General features: G+C 43.6%; 1 protein-coding gene across 5 annotated transcripts in view; it reads left to right on the forward strand.

Moving 5' to 3' along the window:
• The window catches only part of radil2b (Ras association and DIL domains 2b), a 37877-nt gene that overhangs the window by 1557 nt on the left and 16592 nt on the right, over window positions 1-19728 (forward strand). For 4 of the 5 annotated variants that reach the window (XM_084322362.1, XM_084322363.1, XM_084322365.1 and 1 more), the window contains exons 2-10: window positions 2494-2693; window positions 3170-3344; window positions 4554-4786; window positions 6639-7153; window positions 10245-10547; window positions 10952-11350; window positions 11573-11610; window positions 11714-11934; window positions 12101-12213. In XM_084322362.1, the coding sequence (XP_084178488.1) occupies window positions 2494-2693; window positions 3170-3344; window positions 4554-4786; window positions 6639-7153; window positions 10245-10547; window positions 10952-11350; window positions 11573-11610; window positions 11714-11934; window positions 12101-12213 (2197 nt within the window). Of the gene's footprint in view, window positions 1-658; window positions 694-2493; window positions 2694-3169; window positions 3345-4553; window positions 4787-6638; window positions 7154-10244; window positions 10548-10951; window positions 11351-11572; window positions 11611-11713; window positions 11935-12100; window positions 12214-19728 lie in introns of those variants that run through there. The other variant, XM_084322364.1, reaches the window with a different exon arrangement.

The raw sequence follows: 19728 nt of genomic DNA on the forward strand, positions 1-19728 counted from the left end.
GAATTGTTCAACTATATGTCAATTATTCAGTATGTTTAACTACATGTGGTTGAAATACTCCTCAATAATGCTGACTAATCATTCCAATGTTTAAATGTGACTCATTGTATGAAATGATGCCCATCAGTCCACATAGGTTTGCAATACTCTAAAGATAATACACCCATACAGGCATGAGACCAAATACTGTATGAAAACACAAGTTGTCTACTATGTATACAAACTTGACACACATGAATACGCAAACAAGCAAATCAATCTCATATTCATGTCATACATATGGTTATGGTCATTCAAACAAAAAGTCTGGTTTACCTCCTTTTCCAGGCCTTAGAAATAAAACGAGTAGGCCTACTTTCCACCACGTTTCAGTTCCACCAGACCACCGTAATAAGACAGAGTTGTATTTTTCCATCTCATTGTAGGCTATTTTCTATCACTGGGACAGAAAAAACACCCAAAGTTCATTAGCTGCACTAATGATGTTAATGTGAAATTGGAAATCTTTTATACCCAAGGGGTGACACAATTTCAGGGGACCTTTGACCATTGCTATAAGGAGCTTAGTGGCTTGGTCAGACTCAGAGAGCTATAACAACAACAGTTGTTTTATTATTGAACTGGAAGAGCTGAGTGAGGAGAGTGAAGGAGAGTGGATGGCACTGTCTTGCCGATAGTGACGTATATGTACGGGTATGTGCTTTTGTTCTATCTTTTGTGAGATCAGCAATGGAGATATATAGTAGTAGGCCCTATGAATATTGGATGGCTTTGTGCTTTTGTGACATGGTTGATCATTTCACAAACTGTGGTCTTCAAGAGATCACTAGGGCTGTCTTCAACTAAAGAAATCCTTAGGCGACTAATAGTCATGGGATTTGTCGACTCATTGATTTGATGATTTCATCGACAAATCTGCTGACAAGTCCTGGTTAGTCTAAGACCAAACTGACCGATCAATCGACTTATCGACTATAAGGGGGCAGCGGTTCACTTTGATGGAATAAACTGGAGCTAGATGATAATGTCTAATTTTCAGTAGGGCTGGGTATTGAAATCCTATACTTTTATGGTATCGATCGAATTGCTTCAATAGTATCGAGTATTGAAAAATGCTGTGGTATCGGAATTTGGTATCAAATGACCAAATTTTGATACCTAAGTAGTTAATCTCATCAGTGTCCATGATTCAATAAGCATGTTTCTTCCGAGATATAACATTTATTCTGCTCAACCACAATTCAAAATAATCCAAAATGTAACAAAGCCTCCGATTGGCTCACATAGCACCCACAATGCACATAAGGTATTGAGAAACACAAATTCAAAATAATTTTGGTTTCGGTATGGAATCCCAGGTATTGTTATTGACACCAGTATCAGAACATTTTCAAACAATACCCAGGCCTAGTTTTCAGGTGACACTTTACAATATTACTCTGCTTCTGTCTAGTCTCTCTCTACCACGTCTCACTCTTTCTTCATCACTTTCTGACCATTTATGTGTGTGTGTGTGTGTGTGTGTGTGTGTGTGTGTGTGTGTGTGTGCATGTGTGTGTTTCCTTTTTTTGGCCACGCAGAGTTTGTTTGGGTAACATTACTTGCATGTGACAATGACACAGCACAGGACCGTGAACTAACATTGTTTCAGTATGTGCAAAAATAGTATGTACAACATTTGATTATCATAGAAATATGTTTTATTTATACAGACCATATCGACATCAGTAATTTTTTTATTAAATACATTTATTGACTGACTGGAGAGAGGAGTAGCTATGACATGTCTCTCAAATTCACAACACGTGTGACCTGGCCCACAGAGCAGGATTACTCTCAAAATGTTCACAGAGGTTAACTTGCTTGTAAAGTGTAAATACTTTTGTCTGTAACAACTTTGATAACGTTGTTTAGGTAGGCCAGATACATCTAAGTTAAATTGTGATGTGCAGAACAACAGCTAGACTCAACCCAGTTAGATCTCAAGAGCCTGGGTTTTAGGCAGAGAAAGAAAACAGAGAGACAAGTCAAAATAAGAACGATTATCTCCCAAAAAAAAGAAGAAAAACTATGCCTATGTATTGCTTTCTTGCTTGATTGCTTGATGGCTTGATTGATTGACAAACATGCTATTTTCTTGGTAAGCTACAGTATATACTAGAAACTAGCACTACGTATGAAATAATTACAAGTAAAACAACTACTGCAGAATTGTTCAACTATGTCAATTATTCAGTATGTTTAACTACATGTGGTTGAAATACTCCTCAATAATGCTGACTAATCATTCCAATGTTTAAATGTGACTCATTGTATGAATGAATGAATGGTATAATATCGGTTATCAGCCTTAATATAAATGTTAATATTGGTTATTGGTATTTGCCAAAGTTGTCATATACATACTTATAAAAAATATAAATATATATATTTATTAAAAAAAAATATATATCTTCTTCATCCATCTCCCCCTCCTCCTCCGTCTCCCCTCAGGTCGGGCTCCTCCAGCTCTTCTGCCAGGTCAGCAGAGAGTGTGAGTGTGATTGTCAGACAGCCCAGCAAGAGCCGCGTTCGTCGCCATACCAACCGTCTGTCGGGTGTTTTCCTCCGGGGCCCCTCCCCCAACTCCAGCCCTATGGCACTAGCTGGAGAGCTGAAGTCATCGCTGTATGGCCACGCCAGGAAGGACAACAGTATGTAGATTGTGTCGCTTATAGAACATTACGTTTGTCTTCGGTCACGTCCAGACTTTTCTTGTTTTTGGTTCTGACCTACAATGTTGTCATTGGACTACTTTTCTTGGAAGGCGTTGTGCTATTCCAATGATCTGTGACAGTTAAGTCAGTATCTATAAATATAAACAAGCTGCAAAGCAGAGCCTCGAGAATATGTAATGTCATCAAGTGACACATTTTGGAGTTTGTCCATTTCCAATTTCATAAAGGAGCTTCTGTCATCATTGGCACTTCCCAGCACACTGTATATTTTTACTATATAATTTTTACTGTATATTCTATTCTTATTCTTAGGCAATTTGTTTTGTTATTCTTATTCGTGACTTTGTTCTGTCTAAATGTCTAAATGTTTAATGTGAGCGATTTGTAGTGTCAAATTTCCCTCGGGATGATAAAAACCTTATTTCTTTGCTGGTCATGTTTCTGTCACCTAGTGTCTTCTGGGAACACACCGATAACAGATGACCCATTTGAGCTGTCCAATCAGATAACTGCTCCAGGAATCCTGAAGATCTTTGGCAGCGAGATCTGTGAAGGGGCACACTACAAGAGTGTCCTGGCCACCACTCACTCCAGCGCACGGGAGCTAGTGAAAGAGGCCCTTGAAAGGTATGGATTACTGTGTGCCACTAGGGAACACACTTCCCTTAAAAACGCCTTAAACATAACTTACAAATGCTTAAAAATGCCTTAATCGGCATATAATAATAATACAAATCAAGGGGTACCTAAAACATTGCAGACCCCTTAAACATGCCTTAATTTCAATCAGGGGTTAAATGTCAGGGTAAATTAAGGAGTTTCATTTAAATTAAGGACTCGTAACTGGTTTTTAAGGGTAAAATTCAGGGGTTTTGCCCCTTAATTTTACGTAGTCCATACGCAATTCTACTTAATTTATTTCTTCATTTACCATAATTCTTATTTAATAATAATAATAATTGAAGGGTTTATTAAGGTGTGAATTTAAGGGACTCTGTTCCCTAGTGGTGTGTGTGTGTGTGCGTGCGTGCCTATGGGCACAATTGTGTATAGGCATACCGGCTCATTGGTCATACGCACACTCACTCGTATGTTACAGTATACTACCCACTTAGTATGTGCTATGATACGCATGTTGTACCTAAGCTGTCTAAGGATTCTGTGATGCGCTGAATGACAAGTGATCAGAGCCTGTGTATCTTGGTCCGATTAGCATATGATGCATTCAGACATGAACAAAGGCATATTGACCCATTGTTCTTCTAGAGGGCAGCTGTTTGTTATAACTGGAGCATAATACACATACTACGTGCGTGCCAAATTGTTCGTTTACATGGCAGTTATGGAAAGTTCTAGAGCCAACCACAGACTTGTGTGAAAGACGGCCGGTTTTGGCCTGGCTGTTGAGAGGGCCTCTCCAGAGAGCAAATTTCTGTCATTCTTTGCTTATGTTACAACCAAAAAACGTAATGGAGAGATTAATAGCATTTTTACAGTAGAGTAAAAGAACATTTTAGCTGTTTCCTAAGATTTTTTTTCCGATTCTTATTGCAGCAATGAAAGCAATGAAAGCAATGTAAAACGAATTAATAAGTTATTAATGATGTTTTAAAATGAATAATAAGTAATGCATGAAATGACTTACTATTACTGTTAACAAGTAAACATGTTAGCCAGCAGTATGTGTGATTTCTTCTGTCTGATAACATTTTAATTTGACAAGTGAATTGCAAACAAATGAATTGTCAGTTACATTATTAGATTAGACCTTAGATTATGTCCATACATACCTTATACAGGCAAGCTACCAGTGTTAAATGTTGCCTTGTAATCCAGGTATGGTCTAAGCAAGGAGGAGGCGGGCTCATATGTTCTCTGTGATGCCATTGGCTCCATTGGCGACCACCGGTGGAAGACAGAAGGCTTCCGAGTCGTCGGTGACAATGAGAAGCCCCTCCTCCTGCAGTCATTATGGAAACCCAGAGAGGGCCTGGCGCGACGCTTTGAGATCCAAAGGAGGAGCTCTGTGGATGAGAAGAGGTCCAAAGAGGAGGACACCGTCACTGCCGGTATACGACCCATCTTGAACCTCAGGCCTAGGCTTTAGGGAAAGATCCTCTCTGTTTAAAGGGAGGATCAGAGACAGAGTAGGGGAGACACAGAGACAGCAGGGAGGCTGAGAGGGAGACAGAGTAGGGGAGACACAGAGACAGCAGGGAGGCTGAGAGGGGGACAGAGTAGGGGAGACACAGAGACAGCAGGGAGGCTGAGAGGGGGACAGAGCAGGGGAGACACAGAGACAGCAGGGAGGCTGAGAGGGAGATAGAGCAGGGGAGACACAGAGACAGCAGGGAGGCTGAGAGGGGGACAGAGCAGGGGAGACACAGGAGAGAAGGCCTCTGTCGGACTGGATCCCAGGCCAGCAGGGGTAGCTACACGTGGCCACAGAGACAGCTCCAACCACCACACCGTCCCCAGGCACAGGAGGAGAACATTTCACAGACCAACCCCCCCATTTAAACTTAAACCTCACCCTGTTTAACATTCATCCATCTTCACTTACTGAAGCATTTTTTTGGGGGGGAAATAAGATCTGGACTTCTGCTGTTGGATACGATGCAACAGAAAAGCAACCGCACCACAACTTTCCACTGTGTTCGGGGCGGGTCTCGGTAGTAATCTAGCCCTTCCGCGCTCTCATTCCCCCCCCTCCTCGTTTTCACTATCTCTGCTTGTTCAGTTTGTGTACCGATAGCCCCAGTCATGGCTGACATAGTGTCTCCTGTTATGTGTTTGTTCTATGAATGGCACAGCTTGTGATGATAGCCTCCTATCGATGTTAGCTTGTGGATGCCCGCTGTGTGTGGTGAACTTCCATTTCCATGATCTCTGTCTCTCTTTCCACTCGGGTCTGTTTCCTGTACGCAACTCCTGCATGTTTACTCTGGCACGCGCGCACACACGCACACACACACACACACACACACACACATGTACACACACTAGACACCTAGACACACACTCATAAACACACACAGACACACCTGCGCATGCATACACACACACACACACACACACACACACACACACACACACACACACACACACACACACACACACACACACACTCATGCATATGCCCTCCGACTAAGGCTGTCTTAAATACTTCGAAGCTTCGAAGCTTCGTTCGATGGGCATGGGATTCGAATATGAAAATAACATTAGATTATAAAAAATAAAGAAATAAAGAAATATATAATGATATTGTTTCTTTTTCTTTTTTTTGTTGTTGCAAAATCAACTCTGCCTCTCTTTGTTAAGATTTGTGTTCATTGTGCTGCTTTTATAAAGCCTCAAATGACGGCTTACAATATTTCACGAAAGCAAAGTGTTTCGTTTGTCTAAGATTTAAAAAGGTTTAAACTTTACAGCACTGACAAAGTTGAACAAAGTGCTGTACAAGTCCCACGACATAAAAAAAAATATATATATATTACTCTATATATATTATATATTATATCTCAAAGCTTCGAATTAAAATCGAATCTCGGCCCTGAAGCTTCCAATTCCAATTTCTTTTTGAAGGTCAGCCCTACCTCCGACCCACACACCCACACACACAGACACAAACACACACACACTAGACATGCATGCGCACACATGCACATAGACACACACACACAAATACACACACACGCACATACACACACACACACACACACACACACACACACACACACACACACACACACACACACCTCCTTTCATCAGGATTTCTTTCCCCCAGATAGAGTGTTTCTGGATCACCCTCTTGCTTGTTTTCATACAAACCATGTGTGTTGGTGGTTTTGACAACAGTGCTCTCTCTGATTCAGCGCCCGCTTTCGTGTTATTCTTTATGTCTCTCCAACCTCTCGTCAGGCATCAACGCTCAGGCCCGTAAGCTCCAGAAGAGCCGCTCCAGGGTGACCTCTACCCTGGTGGAGAAGGCCATGGCCCGGGGCCGGTGCCAGACCCTGTGGAGGAGCAAGAGCGAGATGGACCTGCTGGGCTTAGACACCGAGGAGGCACAGGAGGAGGAGGACGCTGACCAGAACCACTGTCAGGAGAACCAGAACCAGAGTCCGGAAAACACAGCCAAACTTAACCCGACACAGAACCACATTCAGAGTCACGTCGCCATTCCACCCCGCGAGGGGGGCGCAGGGTCGGGGGGCGACACAGAGGGCCTCTGTCTGCCCCGGGGCAGGAGAGCGGAGCAGGAGTCGGAGAGAGAGGACATGGAGAGAGAGGAGATGGAGAGGGAGGAGACGGAGAGGGAGGAGACGGAGAGGGAGGAGACGGAGAGCAGTGACGAGAACAGCACACAGTACTCCATTCACCCTCCCCACGACTGTCCCTACCTGCTGCTGCTGCAAGGCTACAGTCTCCCACAGGTATCTGCTTTACACTCTACTGAGATCACCCTCCTCCCGCCCACCCCCATCTCTCACACCAATTGACCTATCTCAAACCGTGCTCTCTTTTCTTGATCCTCCAATCACAACTGTTGCTTCCCTTGGGGGGTGGGGGGTGAGATAGGTAAATTTGTGTGCAACTGAGCACAAACGCTCACAAACGCGCATGCATGAGCACACACACACACACACACACACACACACACACACACACACACACACACACACACACACACACACACACACACACACACACACACATACACACACACACCAGTGATGGGATCAATTCAATGAATTCAGATTGCAAACAGAAGTTGCACTTTAAAGCTGTAATAACAATTGTCTGGTCACTGGAGGGCAGCAATTCGCCACTGTAAACTCCTCATCATGTATATAAACATAAAACTGCGATCGTGTTGAAAAAAATAGCAAGGTTGATAAAGTAAGACACCGCGGCTCAGCGAAGCCTTCTGAAAAGTTTTGAAAATGTGAAAAATATTGTCAATTTAATTTATTGCAGCTTTAATGACAGAGCATTCATTTCTCAATCATGTGTTTAAACTTTAAAGGTCTCATGCCAAATGTTTCTCAATACCGGTAATACCCCCCCCCCCCCCCCCCCCCCCCCCACACACACACATACACACACATAATTCTACACATATCAAAGCGCGCAGTCCTTGTAAGCTACACCACTGCCTTCTCTGCAATATCCTCAGATTCACCCCTCAGCTCTGGCTCCGTTTTCAGAGGAGACATTAGCGGCGTATTCCAGCGTTCCCAGTCCCCCCGCCGTCCTCTGTCTTACATCTCGTGAAACGCGGTACGGGAACATCGTGTCATTATCCCCACATCTCTGCCAACCTATTTTCTGCCTGGAAAGAATCACAGAGGAATACAGAAGGGAGAGCGGTTCTGGGAGAGAGGTCAGCGTGCGTAGATAGAAAACCGCTGCGTGTCAAAACAGCGATCAGGAAACGGCATGAGACAGCAGTGGCACTGCTTCCTGAGTGATTACCAGCAGGCAAAGAGCGACCCGGGCTTTAGGGCAGAGCTTATGCACATTGCCCACCCCACCCACTCACGCACATACACACACGTGCAGACGACCACACACACAAACACACACTCACTATCTTACAAACTTCAGTGATTTCCGTCAGTGTGCTTGTGTTCTTATGAACAAGGGATTAGGGATTTTGCTAATTCATTCAGATTATTCATAATAATAATAATAATAACAACAACAATAATTCTATCCTGTTCTTTTTTTGGAAAAGACAAACATCACATGGGGGAATGTCAGCCACAATGAGTCTTTTCTTGTGGTGTCTGCCACTCACTGTTAAAGCTCTTGTTCGCTAAATCAAACCCTGGATCATGATTATGTAATGATTCTAATCCCCCAAAGGTATGAGACACACGCCACCACAATGAGAAGTACATAACATATCTATTTCGGGTATCACTCCTTTTATCACCGCTTGTATGATAATGTGCAAAATATATGCACGTTAGGGCAATATATCAATATTCATGATTTATCATCTTATTTGTCTCATCTGATCATATTTTGTTTGTGTGTGTGTGTTTTGTGAATAGTCATATGCAATTTTGCTGTCTACATTAATGTTAAACTGCAAATATTTAAGAAACTAAGCTGAAGATGAATGAATGATCATTGCATTTACATAGTGCTTTTCTAGACACTCAAAGCGCTTTACAATGTAGGTTGGAAATTGCCTCTTTCACCACCACTGTGTAGCACCCAACCTTGGGTGCCATACACTGGCACCAGTGAAGGAATCCTTGTTTTTCAATGTGTATATAATGTAAATATCTGCATTATAATGTAAATATCTGCAGATGACGGCATCTACTCGTAGATATTAGTTGGAAGAGGACAGTATCAGTCACTATGTCTGGCTCCAGTGAGGCTGCAGACGAGGGCCTGTTATCAGCTGAGCTCTCAAGCGAGCCAAGGACATTGTATGGGCTCTCACATGGTGGTGTGGCCACATCGTTTAGTAATATCAACATCGCCGTTGCTATAGTGATTTGGGTCAAAAGTGCCGTTGCCAGGGGCGCCCTCGTGGCGCATACCATAGTGCCTCGCGCACCTACGTGGCCGACCCGGGTTCGATCCCAGCTCCCGTCGTTATTTGTCGCATGTCCTCCCCACCTCTCCTCTCGTTCGCCCTCTCCTCTGTCGGTCCTGCGTGACCAATAAAGCTGTAAAAATGCAATAAAAAAAAAAATATATATATAAAAAAAAGTGCCGTTGCCATAGTAACAGTCACGAGAGAGAGGTCGACATCGCGAGACTTGAAGACGGTAAGCTGTGGGGTCTTCAGGAGACTAGCCAGATTAAGACACGACGCACAGGCGAGCAGACGCGTTGATCAGAGACTTTGAAAGGATCATTCCTCCCCTCACGGGGGGGGGGGGGGCAGGGGGGCAGGAATGGAGTGCCACATCATCGCTATCTTCGGCTAACAGGGAATGGTTGTTGGCTACGACGAGGCCCAGAACCATTGGACTAATAGCATAAGAGACGGTGGAGAAGAATGAATTAAGACTGTTCAAGGACATTACAGAATTGGTTACATCTGGTACGAGGCTTTGTTTATGGAATAAACAACGTTTTCCCAAGAAAGGTACCACGTTTGCCAGTGTCGAATTCTTCTGATTACGGATTGCATTAACGGGGATGAAACAGTTGTACAGCCAGTATGAGAAGGTCGACTTCGGAGTAAGACTTCACGAACACAGGTGACGAGGTGATACTGGCTGATTATGACCGAAATCTATCACCAGGCACACATCACACTACACAATGGCTGAATTGGCTCAGGAGACAGGGATTGATATCAACCAATTAAGGGGGGGATGATTAGGTGGCCTTGATGTCAGAGACATGATTGGGAATTTGGCCAGAAACATCCAAGCAGATATGGTGATATATGTTGAAATAAATATCATAATTGATGTGAATATCATAATATTCTTTCCATGTCACCAAGCCCTAATGCATCTCTTCCTTAAATGGCTTTTCTACTCTCCTCAGGACTTCGTCATCTACCTGCTCACGAGGCAGAGCGTTGTGATTGGACAAAGTGGTGAGAATGAAGGAGGGTCAAAGGTCGACTTGGTTCTCTTTGCCCCCGACATCCTTCCAAGGCACTGCTGCCTACATCGCCATGGCAATGGAAACCCTACCCTGCTCCGACCATGCCAGGGTGCCACGGTAACAAGGAATGGGAAGACCCTGAGCAAAGAGGAGGAGCTTAGACCCGGTGATGTCGTTGGTCTGGGACAACGCTACCTCTTTTTGTTCAAAGACCCCGTAGCCTTGGTTACGATGCACAAGGTGATTCCATTCATCCAACACATCTTCCCAAGTAAAAGGGCTGTCGAAAATCCTTCTTTCAATTAGACACTTTCAAACAGATATTCTACACGACTTCCCTATAGATGGTTTATGTGTCACATTTTCCAGACCCATCTTTTCTTGTACCATCCATTCCATTTATGCTCCCAATGCATATTATATAAGCCTAGCCTACCTTACACAATATCACCAATAAAAACCCAACCTATGATGTTTGACTGAGAATTCTTAATGCATTCTGCCGGACATCACAGTTTTCTGCATGGGTAATACTGCGACAAACTACATCCTATGCAAACTATATCGTATGCTGTATCCTACTATTATCTCCATGACCTTGATGTGTATACATGATGTTTCTCCCTTCAAAATTGTCCTTGAAGGAACTGAACGATGGCACTCCAGAGCCCGACCTGTCCGTCGTTCTACTGGGCCGCTCCACCTCTACACCTGCAACTACCCCTACTTCCACTCTCCTCTGCAACACCTGCATCTCGGCCTGCACTGACCCGCACAGGCCCCGCGGAAAATGGTGCCCAAAAACAGACAGTCCCTTCCTCAGAGACCCAGAGGGACTCGAAGTAGCTCTGCGCTACGAGGTGGAGCTAGAGGTTCCCGTTCTTAAGGAGATAGTCGCCATGGGGATGGCGGCGGATGGCCCGGCTTTGACTGTAGCATTCCTGCTGTGTTTGTGTGTCCAGTATTCTGCTGCGGACCTCCATACCTCAGACCTCCGCAGACTTCTGCTGCACATAGCCAGCCGGGTTCAGAGCTCCATGTGGGTGAGTCTGCTGCTGCACATAGCCAGCCAGGTTCAGAGCTCCATGTGGGTGAGTTATCAAAAACGTTCTAGGACGACCTCCCAGTGTGGTTACATTTAGAGCTCTAGGACGACCTCCCGGTGTGGTTACATTGAGGTTTCTCCTGGATTTGATTTCAACTGATCTCTAATGTACAGCACACCGATTGCACTGATCAAAATAACGTTTTAAATATTTCCTCAGGAATGCACAAAGGAGCTCGCTGCTGCTCAACCTGAAGTGTAAGTGCACGTACCGTAAGCAGTCCCTCAGGGTTTTAGTTTTCGCTATCATTTGTGACTACAAACTGATTTCAGACCTGTTCTGTTCTATCCCTGCCCTCAGTGGTGAAGGTTCAGACCCAGAGGAGCCACAGCCCCTGGATCTGGAGGAGCTGATGTCGGGTCTGCACCCCCTGGTCATATGGATGTCCAATGGCCTGGAGCTGCTGCATTTCATCCAGCACAAGCTGCCTCTCATTCTGGACTGGAGAACCCAAAGGGAGCAACAGCAGGAGGAGGATGGAGAACGGGAAGAGGAGGAGGACAGGGAGGAGGAAAACATGGGTTAGTAGCTCCTCAGTGACCTCCTACATATGAATACTGTGTTTCAGTTACAGTAGCACATCTAAAGAATGTGTATTTGTGTGTGTGTATGCGTGTGCGTGTGCGTGTGCGTGTGTGTGTGTGTGTGTGTGTGTGTGTGTGTGTGTGTGTGTTTATGTGTGTTCAGCCCTGTTGGAGCTGCGACTGTCGTGTGTCCGTTCGGCCAGTGAGGAGACCATGACAGTCCTGGAAGAGGTCATCATGCTGACCTTTCAGCAGTGTGTGTACTACATCACCAAGGTGAGAGGAGTCATCATGCTGACCTCACAGCAGTGTGTGTACTACATCACCAAGGTGAGAGGTGTCAACATGCTGACCTCTCAGCAGTGTGTGTACTACATCACCAAGGTGAGAGGTGTCAACATGCTGACCTTTCAGCAGTGTGTGTACTACATCACCAAGGTGAGAGGTGTCATCATGCTGACCTTTCAGCAGTGTGTGTACTACATCACCAAGGTGAGAGGTGTCAACATGCTGACCTTTCAGCAGTGTGTGTACTACATCACCAAGGTGAGAGGTGTCAACATGCTGACCTTTCAGCAGTGTGTGTACTACATCACCAAGGTGAGAGGTGTCAACATGCTGACCTTTCAGCAGTGTGTGTACTACATCACCAAGGTGAGAGGTGTCAACATGCTGACCTCTCAGCAGTGTGTGTACTACATCACCAAGGTGAGAGGTGTTATCATGCTGACCTTTCAGCAGTGTGTGTACTACATCACCAAGGTCTGAGGTTTAAACTACAATAACATCATATAAGGTTCTCAATGCCAGGCTCCAAGTGCCTCTTGCTAAATATCTCAATGGATATAAACATTTGGGAGATGTATGTATATTCCTCACATGCTTGTGGAGGCCCGTCTCATTGTGCAAAGATCCACAAGTCAAACTCTTGAGTTTGGAGACTAACAATAGACTCTTACAACATCTGTGGAAATTCGACCAGGCAGCCCTCCATGGGACTTTCTTTGTTGGCTCCTCCTGATTTTTTTTGTTTAAGAAATGAAAATAATCAGAGACAGACTGAGAATAAAGAGCTGAGTTACCCCCCCCTGACGACGTTCTAATACACCAATCAGGCTTATTGCTTTGCCACACTGGGCCATTATGATATGGGACAGTAGGGGCCTTGTGCTGATTGTGTATGTGTGCGTGCATGTGTGTGTGTATGAATGTGTACATGTGTGTGAATGTGTACATGCATGTGTGTGTCTGTGTATGAATGTGTACATGTGTGTGTACATGTGTGTGTGTGTGTGTGTGTGTACATGTGTGTGTGTGTGTGTGTGTGTGTGTGTGTGTGTGTGTGTGTGTGTGTGTGTGTGTGTGTGTGTGTGTGTGTGTGTGTGTGTGTGTAATGTCATTAAGGAATTTACCTAGTGTTGCCAGGTGACTTTGGAGCCCTCAGTATTTGCGTTGTCTCAGTGGTTCTCAACGGATGTGCCTTGAAGTCAGTTCAAGTGTGCCATGAGATTTTGCTCATTATGTAAAAAAAAAAAGGCACCGTCAAACAAAGATATTACATTATATAAAATATAAAGATTTTTCCAACAATCACAGTTAACTCAATGGCCGCCAACAACGATTTAATACGTGTTAGTCCGCCAATCATTGAACCATGTATATATACGTTATTTGATTGTTATTTCTTTTATTCGCTATTTCCAATCGTTATCCATCCAGGGAGCCTGTGTAACCATAGGGAATGAGTCTGAGATCGCAAAAGTCCAATACCGCCACCTGTGGTATGCGGCCGATGTTGCACTCCCTTTGAGACTGTGTATGTGGCTGTGTGTCATTGAAATTCCTCCGGGCGGAGTTTTCTAGTCGCCTGGACCGAGAGCTTCACCCGATCGCATTGAATAGTTTTCGGGACCCCCGATTCATTATGCTGTGGTGGGTTATGTCGTGAGCCAAATGGACATACGATCTACCGGATGGCAATCAAATAATTGGAATATTCTTTTTGGAATCTCACCGGCCACAGGTAAGAGCAATTTAACGTCAATTTCAGCTTGATCGTGCCTTGTTTTCATAGCCATCGCCCTGATCAGCGTATGCTGTTGTACTAACGAATGCCATTATTGACAATCAATTAATCAGAGACGAGACCCCCCCCCCCCCTTTCATGCATTCATGATGGAACATAATATACCGATCATATGCATTTGAATTTTTTATTGTAGCGTGTATAGGGACGAAATGCCAATGGATTAAGTATAATATGCGTTGCAGCCTATTACTAGCCTCCCAGGAATTACCCTAAACCGCTCTAAAACCATACTTATATTCACCACGGTATAAAACGGGAACGTATGGATGGACATTTTTTTTCTTTTTCACATCTTGAACGATAGATACTCGATGCCAAATGGGCCATATTATTGCATCCATAGCTATAATATATATATATAGTTATAGCCCTGCAAACAAGGTGAGCGACTCCATAGGTTTAATGCGTTGGCAGCACATAGTCATATCCCGTTCCCAACATGGCGGTCAATGAGTTAAGCTGCTCTCTAGTCTAGTCAAAAGCAATTGTTTTTAACCTACAGGTATTTGATGATGCGGAGCGCTCATACAAGAATCCAGGTCCATGGCACACTTGAATATTTTCCTTGTAAATGCCATATGAAGCACATAATATTTCATATATAACTATATTCACACGCCGGTCATGTCATGCTCAGGTTGGGATTTATTTCCACCCTGTTCCCACAAAAGAAATCGCATGGAATATTTCCCAAGGAAAATATTCAGGTGTGCCATGGACTTGGATTCTTGTATGAGGGTTCACCATAATCAAATACATGTAGGTTGAGAACCATTGCAGTAGACTAGAGAGAGGCTGCTATAGTAGATGTTAGATGGTCAGATATAATTTCCTTTCCAAACCTATTTTCAGACCTATTTAATTGTCGAAGAGACATTGGTCCTCATTCTCGAACGGACATACGTAAAACTTACCAAGGAATTCCTTCGTAACTCGATTTACGTACTTATTTGGCATTCTCGAACGGCTTCGTATTGTAAATTCTTTGTAGGATTTACGTAGGATTTACGTACTCGAAAAGGCAGTTGTAAGTCGGACAGACTTGTGCGCTCGTGGTTTCAACAGCTTTCTCTGGGACAAGTCATTGGGGATTGTCGATACTACAGACATCCCTGGAATTAAATAATTATAATGATAATTAATACGACAATATTTGTGTAATTCATAATTACGTTTTGCATTTATAGTCTTGACTCAATGAGGCATTGTGAGCATTACACACACACACTGCAAACTAAATAAATAAGAACTAAACCGATTGCCGCGGATATAACTACTGTATAGTGGAATATACTGTATTAATATGCCATATACCGTCTTGTTATTATTATATTATTTATTGTTGGTTTTATTTATGTATTATATTGCTTGCGCACATCTAAGAGCCAGTGTAGAAATGGCTTGATATATGTTACTATTGTACTTACATTTGCACTCTGGTTAGATGCCAAACTTATTTTCGTTGTATTGTACTTGTGCTGTATGATGACAATACATTTTAATCTAATCTAATCTCATTTTGGGAGATTATATAAAATATTATTATTATCATATCGATGTCGCATTACGGCGCGCACGTGAGCGTGTATGCGTTGTGACGAGCCTGGTGGTGTTCAGGCTCGACACGGACCAAAACAAACAATTTCAATGTCCACACAAGCACAATTTCAATAAATAAATAATATTTATTGATTAACAGAACAAGTACAATGGGCAATAGGGTAATCGTATAACAGTCCAGGGTCAAAACACATATCAGGCTCTCGTACAAAAAAAGGGATTGTTCAATACTCAGAGTTTGTCTTCCGGTCCAGGGTCAGTACACAAGGGGGTTTCTCAGCCAGTCTAGGGTCCAGTACACAACGAACACCTTCTCGCCTTCACCTCTCCTCTCAACTACCTCTCACCTCACAAAACTCCGTATCACAATCTCTCTCCCTCTGTACTCCGTTCCTACCTCACCTCCACTCAACCATACTCTGTCTGTCCTAGTGTTTTATGTTATGTGTGTCTGGTGTGTGTCTGTATGGGATGTGGGTGATCTTGTGGTGCACAGGTGTGTTCTATCAGTCCTAATCAGCTGCCTAATTGCTTCTCCTCTCTTGGCAGTAGTATCTCCCATCCTTCACGTAGCCATGGGAAGGGGGATGATATCTGCCACAGCGTGTATAGGAACACTAACATATTGTTAATGAACTATAGATTTATATGGAATTCGTTAATCTATTCTTAGTCTATTCCACTATATCGCACGATTGGGTTATTAACACATTGGGTGCCACGCCCCTTCCGGGAAGTGCATAGGCCTTGCCGCTCATTAACCCCATGTAAGCGCTCACCTTGTTTGTAGAGCTAAACCTATATTTTATATTATAGCTATGGATCTAATAACGCCGTCGATTGTCAGTGGGTTTCTTCCGGTCAACGTGCAAAAAACAGATAATTTTTTCATCTATACATTTCCGTTTTATACCGTGGTGAATATGAATATAGTTTGAGTGCTTCTGAGTAATCCCAGAAAAAGACACGAAAACAGCGTTTTTGTGTAATTCAATAAACACGAAGAATAATCCAATTATCTGATCGCCATTCAAAATACTAGTCGCGGTAGTCTGTCCCACGTTATCCAGCATTGCACATGAACGGGCGGGCGGATGAACTCGTCGAGGCAACCGTGGTGACCGCTTGTCTTGCCGGAGTGTTCAGACCCCGCCTCCACGCCGCAGCTCGGCCGAGAAAACAAACTACATCGTTTCAAATGGAGTGCAATACCGGCCGCAAGGCGTTAGGCGGCGGTATTGACCATCTGCGATCTCAGACACATTCAGTACAGCATGCACAAGGTGCCTGGATGGATTATGAATGGCAATAGCGAATAAAAGGAAAAACCGAGACAAAAACGTAGATCTACGTTTCCGGCACTTAACCGCTGGGCCACAGAAACGTAAATCTACGTGAACGGCAACCAATGTGTTAAAATGCAGCAGGTGAGGCAGGTGGCTTAGTGAAGATACTATACATACGGAGCATGCGCACGCGCATGTGTGCAGGATACAGTATCAGCTGCTGCATCGTTAATGAACTATAGATTTATATGGAATTCGTTCATCTATTCTTAGTCTATATTCCACTATATCGCGCGATTGGGTTATTAAAATGCAGCAGGTGAGGCAGGCGACTTAGTGAAGATACTGGGAGCGCGTGCGTGCATGTGTGTGTAATGCTGATTCCTCATTGAGTCATGACTATAAATGCAAAACGTAATTGTCGTAATTATTATCATTATAATTATTTAATTCCGAGGATGTCTGTAGAATGGACGCAATCACCAACTATTTATCTCAAATTAAGCATTTTACCAGTTCCATCACCTGTGCATTGTATGCTACTATTGCACTTTACTATTACATTTGCACTCTGGTTTGATGTTGTATTGTATTTGTGCTGTATGACGACAATACATTTTAATCTAATCGAATTGTGAAAGTCTGCGCTACCTGTTGAATACAAGGATCAACACAGCAGAGTGTTTTGACGTGTTTCTTACTTCCGTTTTGCACACGGCACTGGCCTTATAAGGAGCTGGCTGGGCGTGTCTGTATACAAATTCCAGGGATACGGGCAGGCGCTGAAAGTTTAAGAATGAGTGACGTACTCCATTCAGCGGAGCACAGCTGCAAACGTTTCCCCCCACTTACGTAGACCGTTTTACGCGTTCAGGAATCCGGAGGAGGATTTCGGTAAATCTGTTGGTACGAAATCTTTACCAAGATATTTACCAAGGCACTTATAAGAATGAGGACCATTGAGGTTTACCTCATTTTCAATGGTGCCGAGATTACATAATTGACAGCATTGAATATACATATTAAAACAGGAAAATAATTAAGTTAAGGAAAAGAAAATCAGTTGAGATAAATCGGACATTGTATATAAAAGGGCAATTATTTTTTTCTTTTACAAGAAAAGATCTAAATTAAAAACAGTTAGCCTACAAACTGAAGCAGGGAGATTGGTGATCATGTTTTTAAATTGTCCATAGGATAGTGGTGGTTTTCATTCCGGGAAGCTGGAGCCGTCCAAACCAAAGGGCTGACTTTCCAGGTTCAGTCTGCACTCTCGGGACCTTAAGCGTCAGCTGCAGATGTGGAAGACAGATCACCCAATGTTAAGAACAATGTACACAGAAATGTGTTATGTATGTCATGGATCGTTTGGTTCTTGGCCTGTAATGAGATCATGTCGCATATGGGTTGAATTATAAACTATTGTTGTGTACGGTGGAAAAAGCCCCAGCGGTAATTCTGATTATGTGTCATAATTTTCGCATTATGTCGAATCGGGTTTGGATCATTTTAAATTAGTAGAAATGTTTTGTTGAGCAGTAACAGATGTGTTTGCGCTACTAAATGCAGTGTGTTTGTCCATGAAAGACATACTTGTAATTATAGTTTAAAGTCCATAAAAGAGATTTGTCTACTCTAAGCTGCATTATTATTAAAAAAGGAAAGCATGATTTTAAAATGAAGTGGTGCATCACTTGACCTTGATTGCGCTAGATATCACCCCCCTGGAGATTGCACTAGATATAATCTTGTTTGACAGGTTTGATTTCTGGTATTGTTGCTTGTCAAAACACCCTGCATAAAGATTTAAAAAACAACTATGGAGTCCCATTAAAATTTTAAACTCACACAGTGACATTTCACGGTTGACTGGTTCCTATTTTGAACTTCTCTCAGCCCCTTGAAAATGTCACAGCCAGGTGTTTCGACCTCTGCAGCCGCGGCCTGCTTTCTCGCCCAACCAGTGACCCGTGGATGCTCGAAAATGTACACCACCCAAATGAAGAGTCCAGTGCCAGGGCAATGGGAAGTCAGAAGGAAGCACGGGCAACGTCAGAGATAGTAGCTAGCGGTCCAGAAGCTGTTGTGACAGGCTAGTGACGGACAAGGCCTCAATGTGAAGCCACATGCTCCGCACGATTGGAACTGAAGTCGACTTTTTAACGCTCACCAGAAACACGTGCCACGTCCAGGGGATTCTCAATATCTGTTTCCTGTACGGGAAGGAAGTGAGAAGGAGAGGAAAAGTCCTATCGTGTCTCCCAGGAGGAAACTATAGAAATTCCTGAATTGTAACCTTTTGCGAAGGGTTTTGTGACTCGCACGTCTTTCTTTCTTCCACAATGCGAAGGGATGTGGTTATCGAATTAACTACCTGCCCTCGGTTAAGCATTTGACGGCTGGAATGCAATTCATCCTGATGACCCAGATGACTTCCAGATGTGTCATGTCAGTGGATTCATGGCTGAAACCTAATAGATCTGACCAAGTCTTAGCCTACTACTGTAGTATGTAATATGGGTTTAGTGGGTTACATGTTGTCTAATTATTGTCTAACCCCCTCCCACCACACACAATTCTGGGTTTCCTGAGATTAGGGTTATTATGTTGTTGTTGTTGTTGTTGTTGCGTGTGTGCATGTATGTGTGTGTGTGTGTGTGCACGCACAATCGTGTGGCCATGCGGGTGACTCTGGCCATTCATCACACCCGTCAGTAGTCTTCAGGTTTTAATCCCCATCTCACCTGACTGACAGCTCAGCTGGACCAAACAATGTGAAGAATGTGGGCCGAGGCCACCGGTTGAACCTTACAGCCCAGACTGAGGGGCCTAATGATTTACTCCCAGCCACTTTCT

Source organism: Notolepis coatsorum (genome assembly GCF_963971535.1).
Source record: "Notolepis coatsorum genome assembly, chromosome: 10".
In the NCBI taxonomy this organism is placed as follows: domain Eukaryota; kingdom Metazoa; phylum Chordata; class Actinopteri; order Aulopiformes; family Paralepididae; genus Notolepis; species Notolepis coatsorum.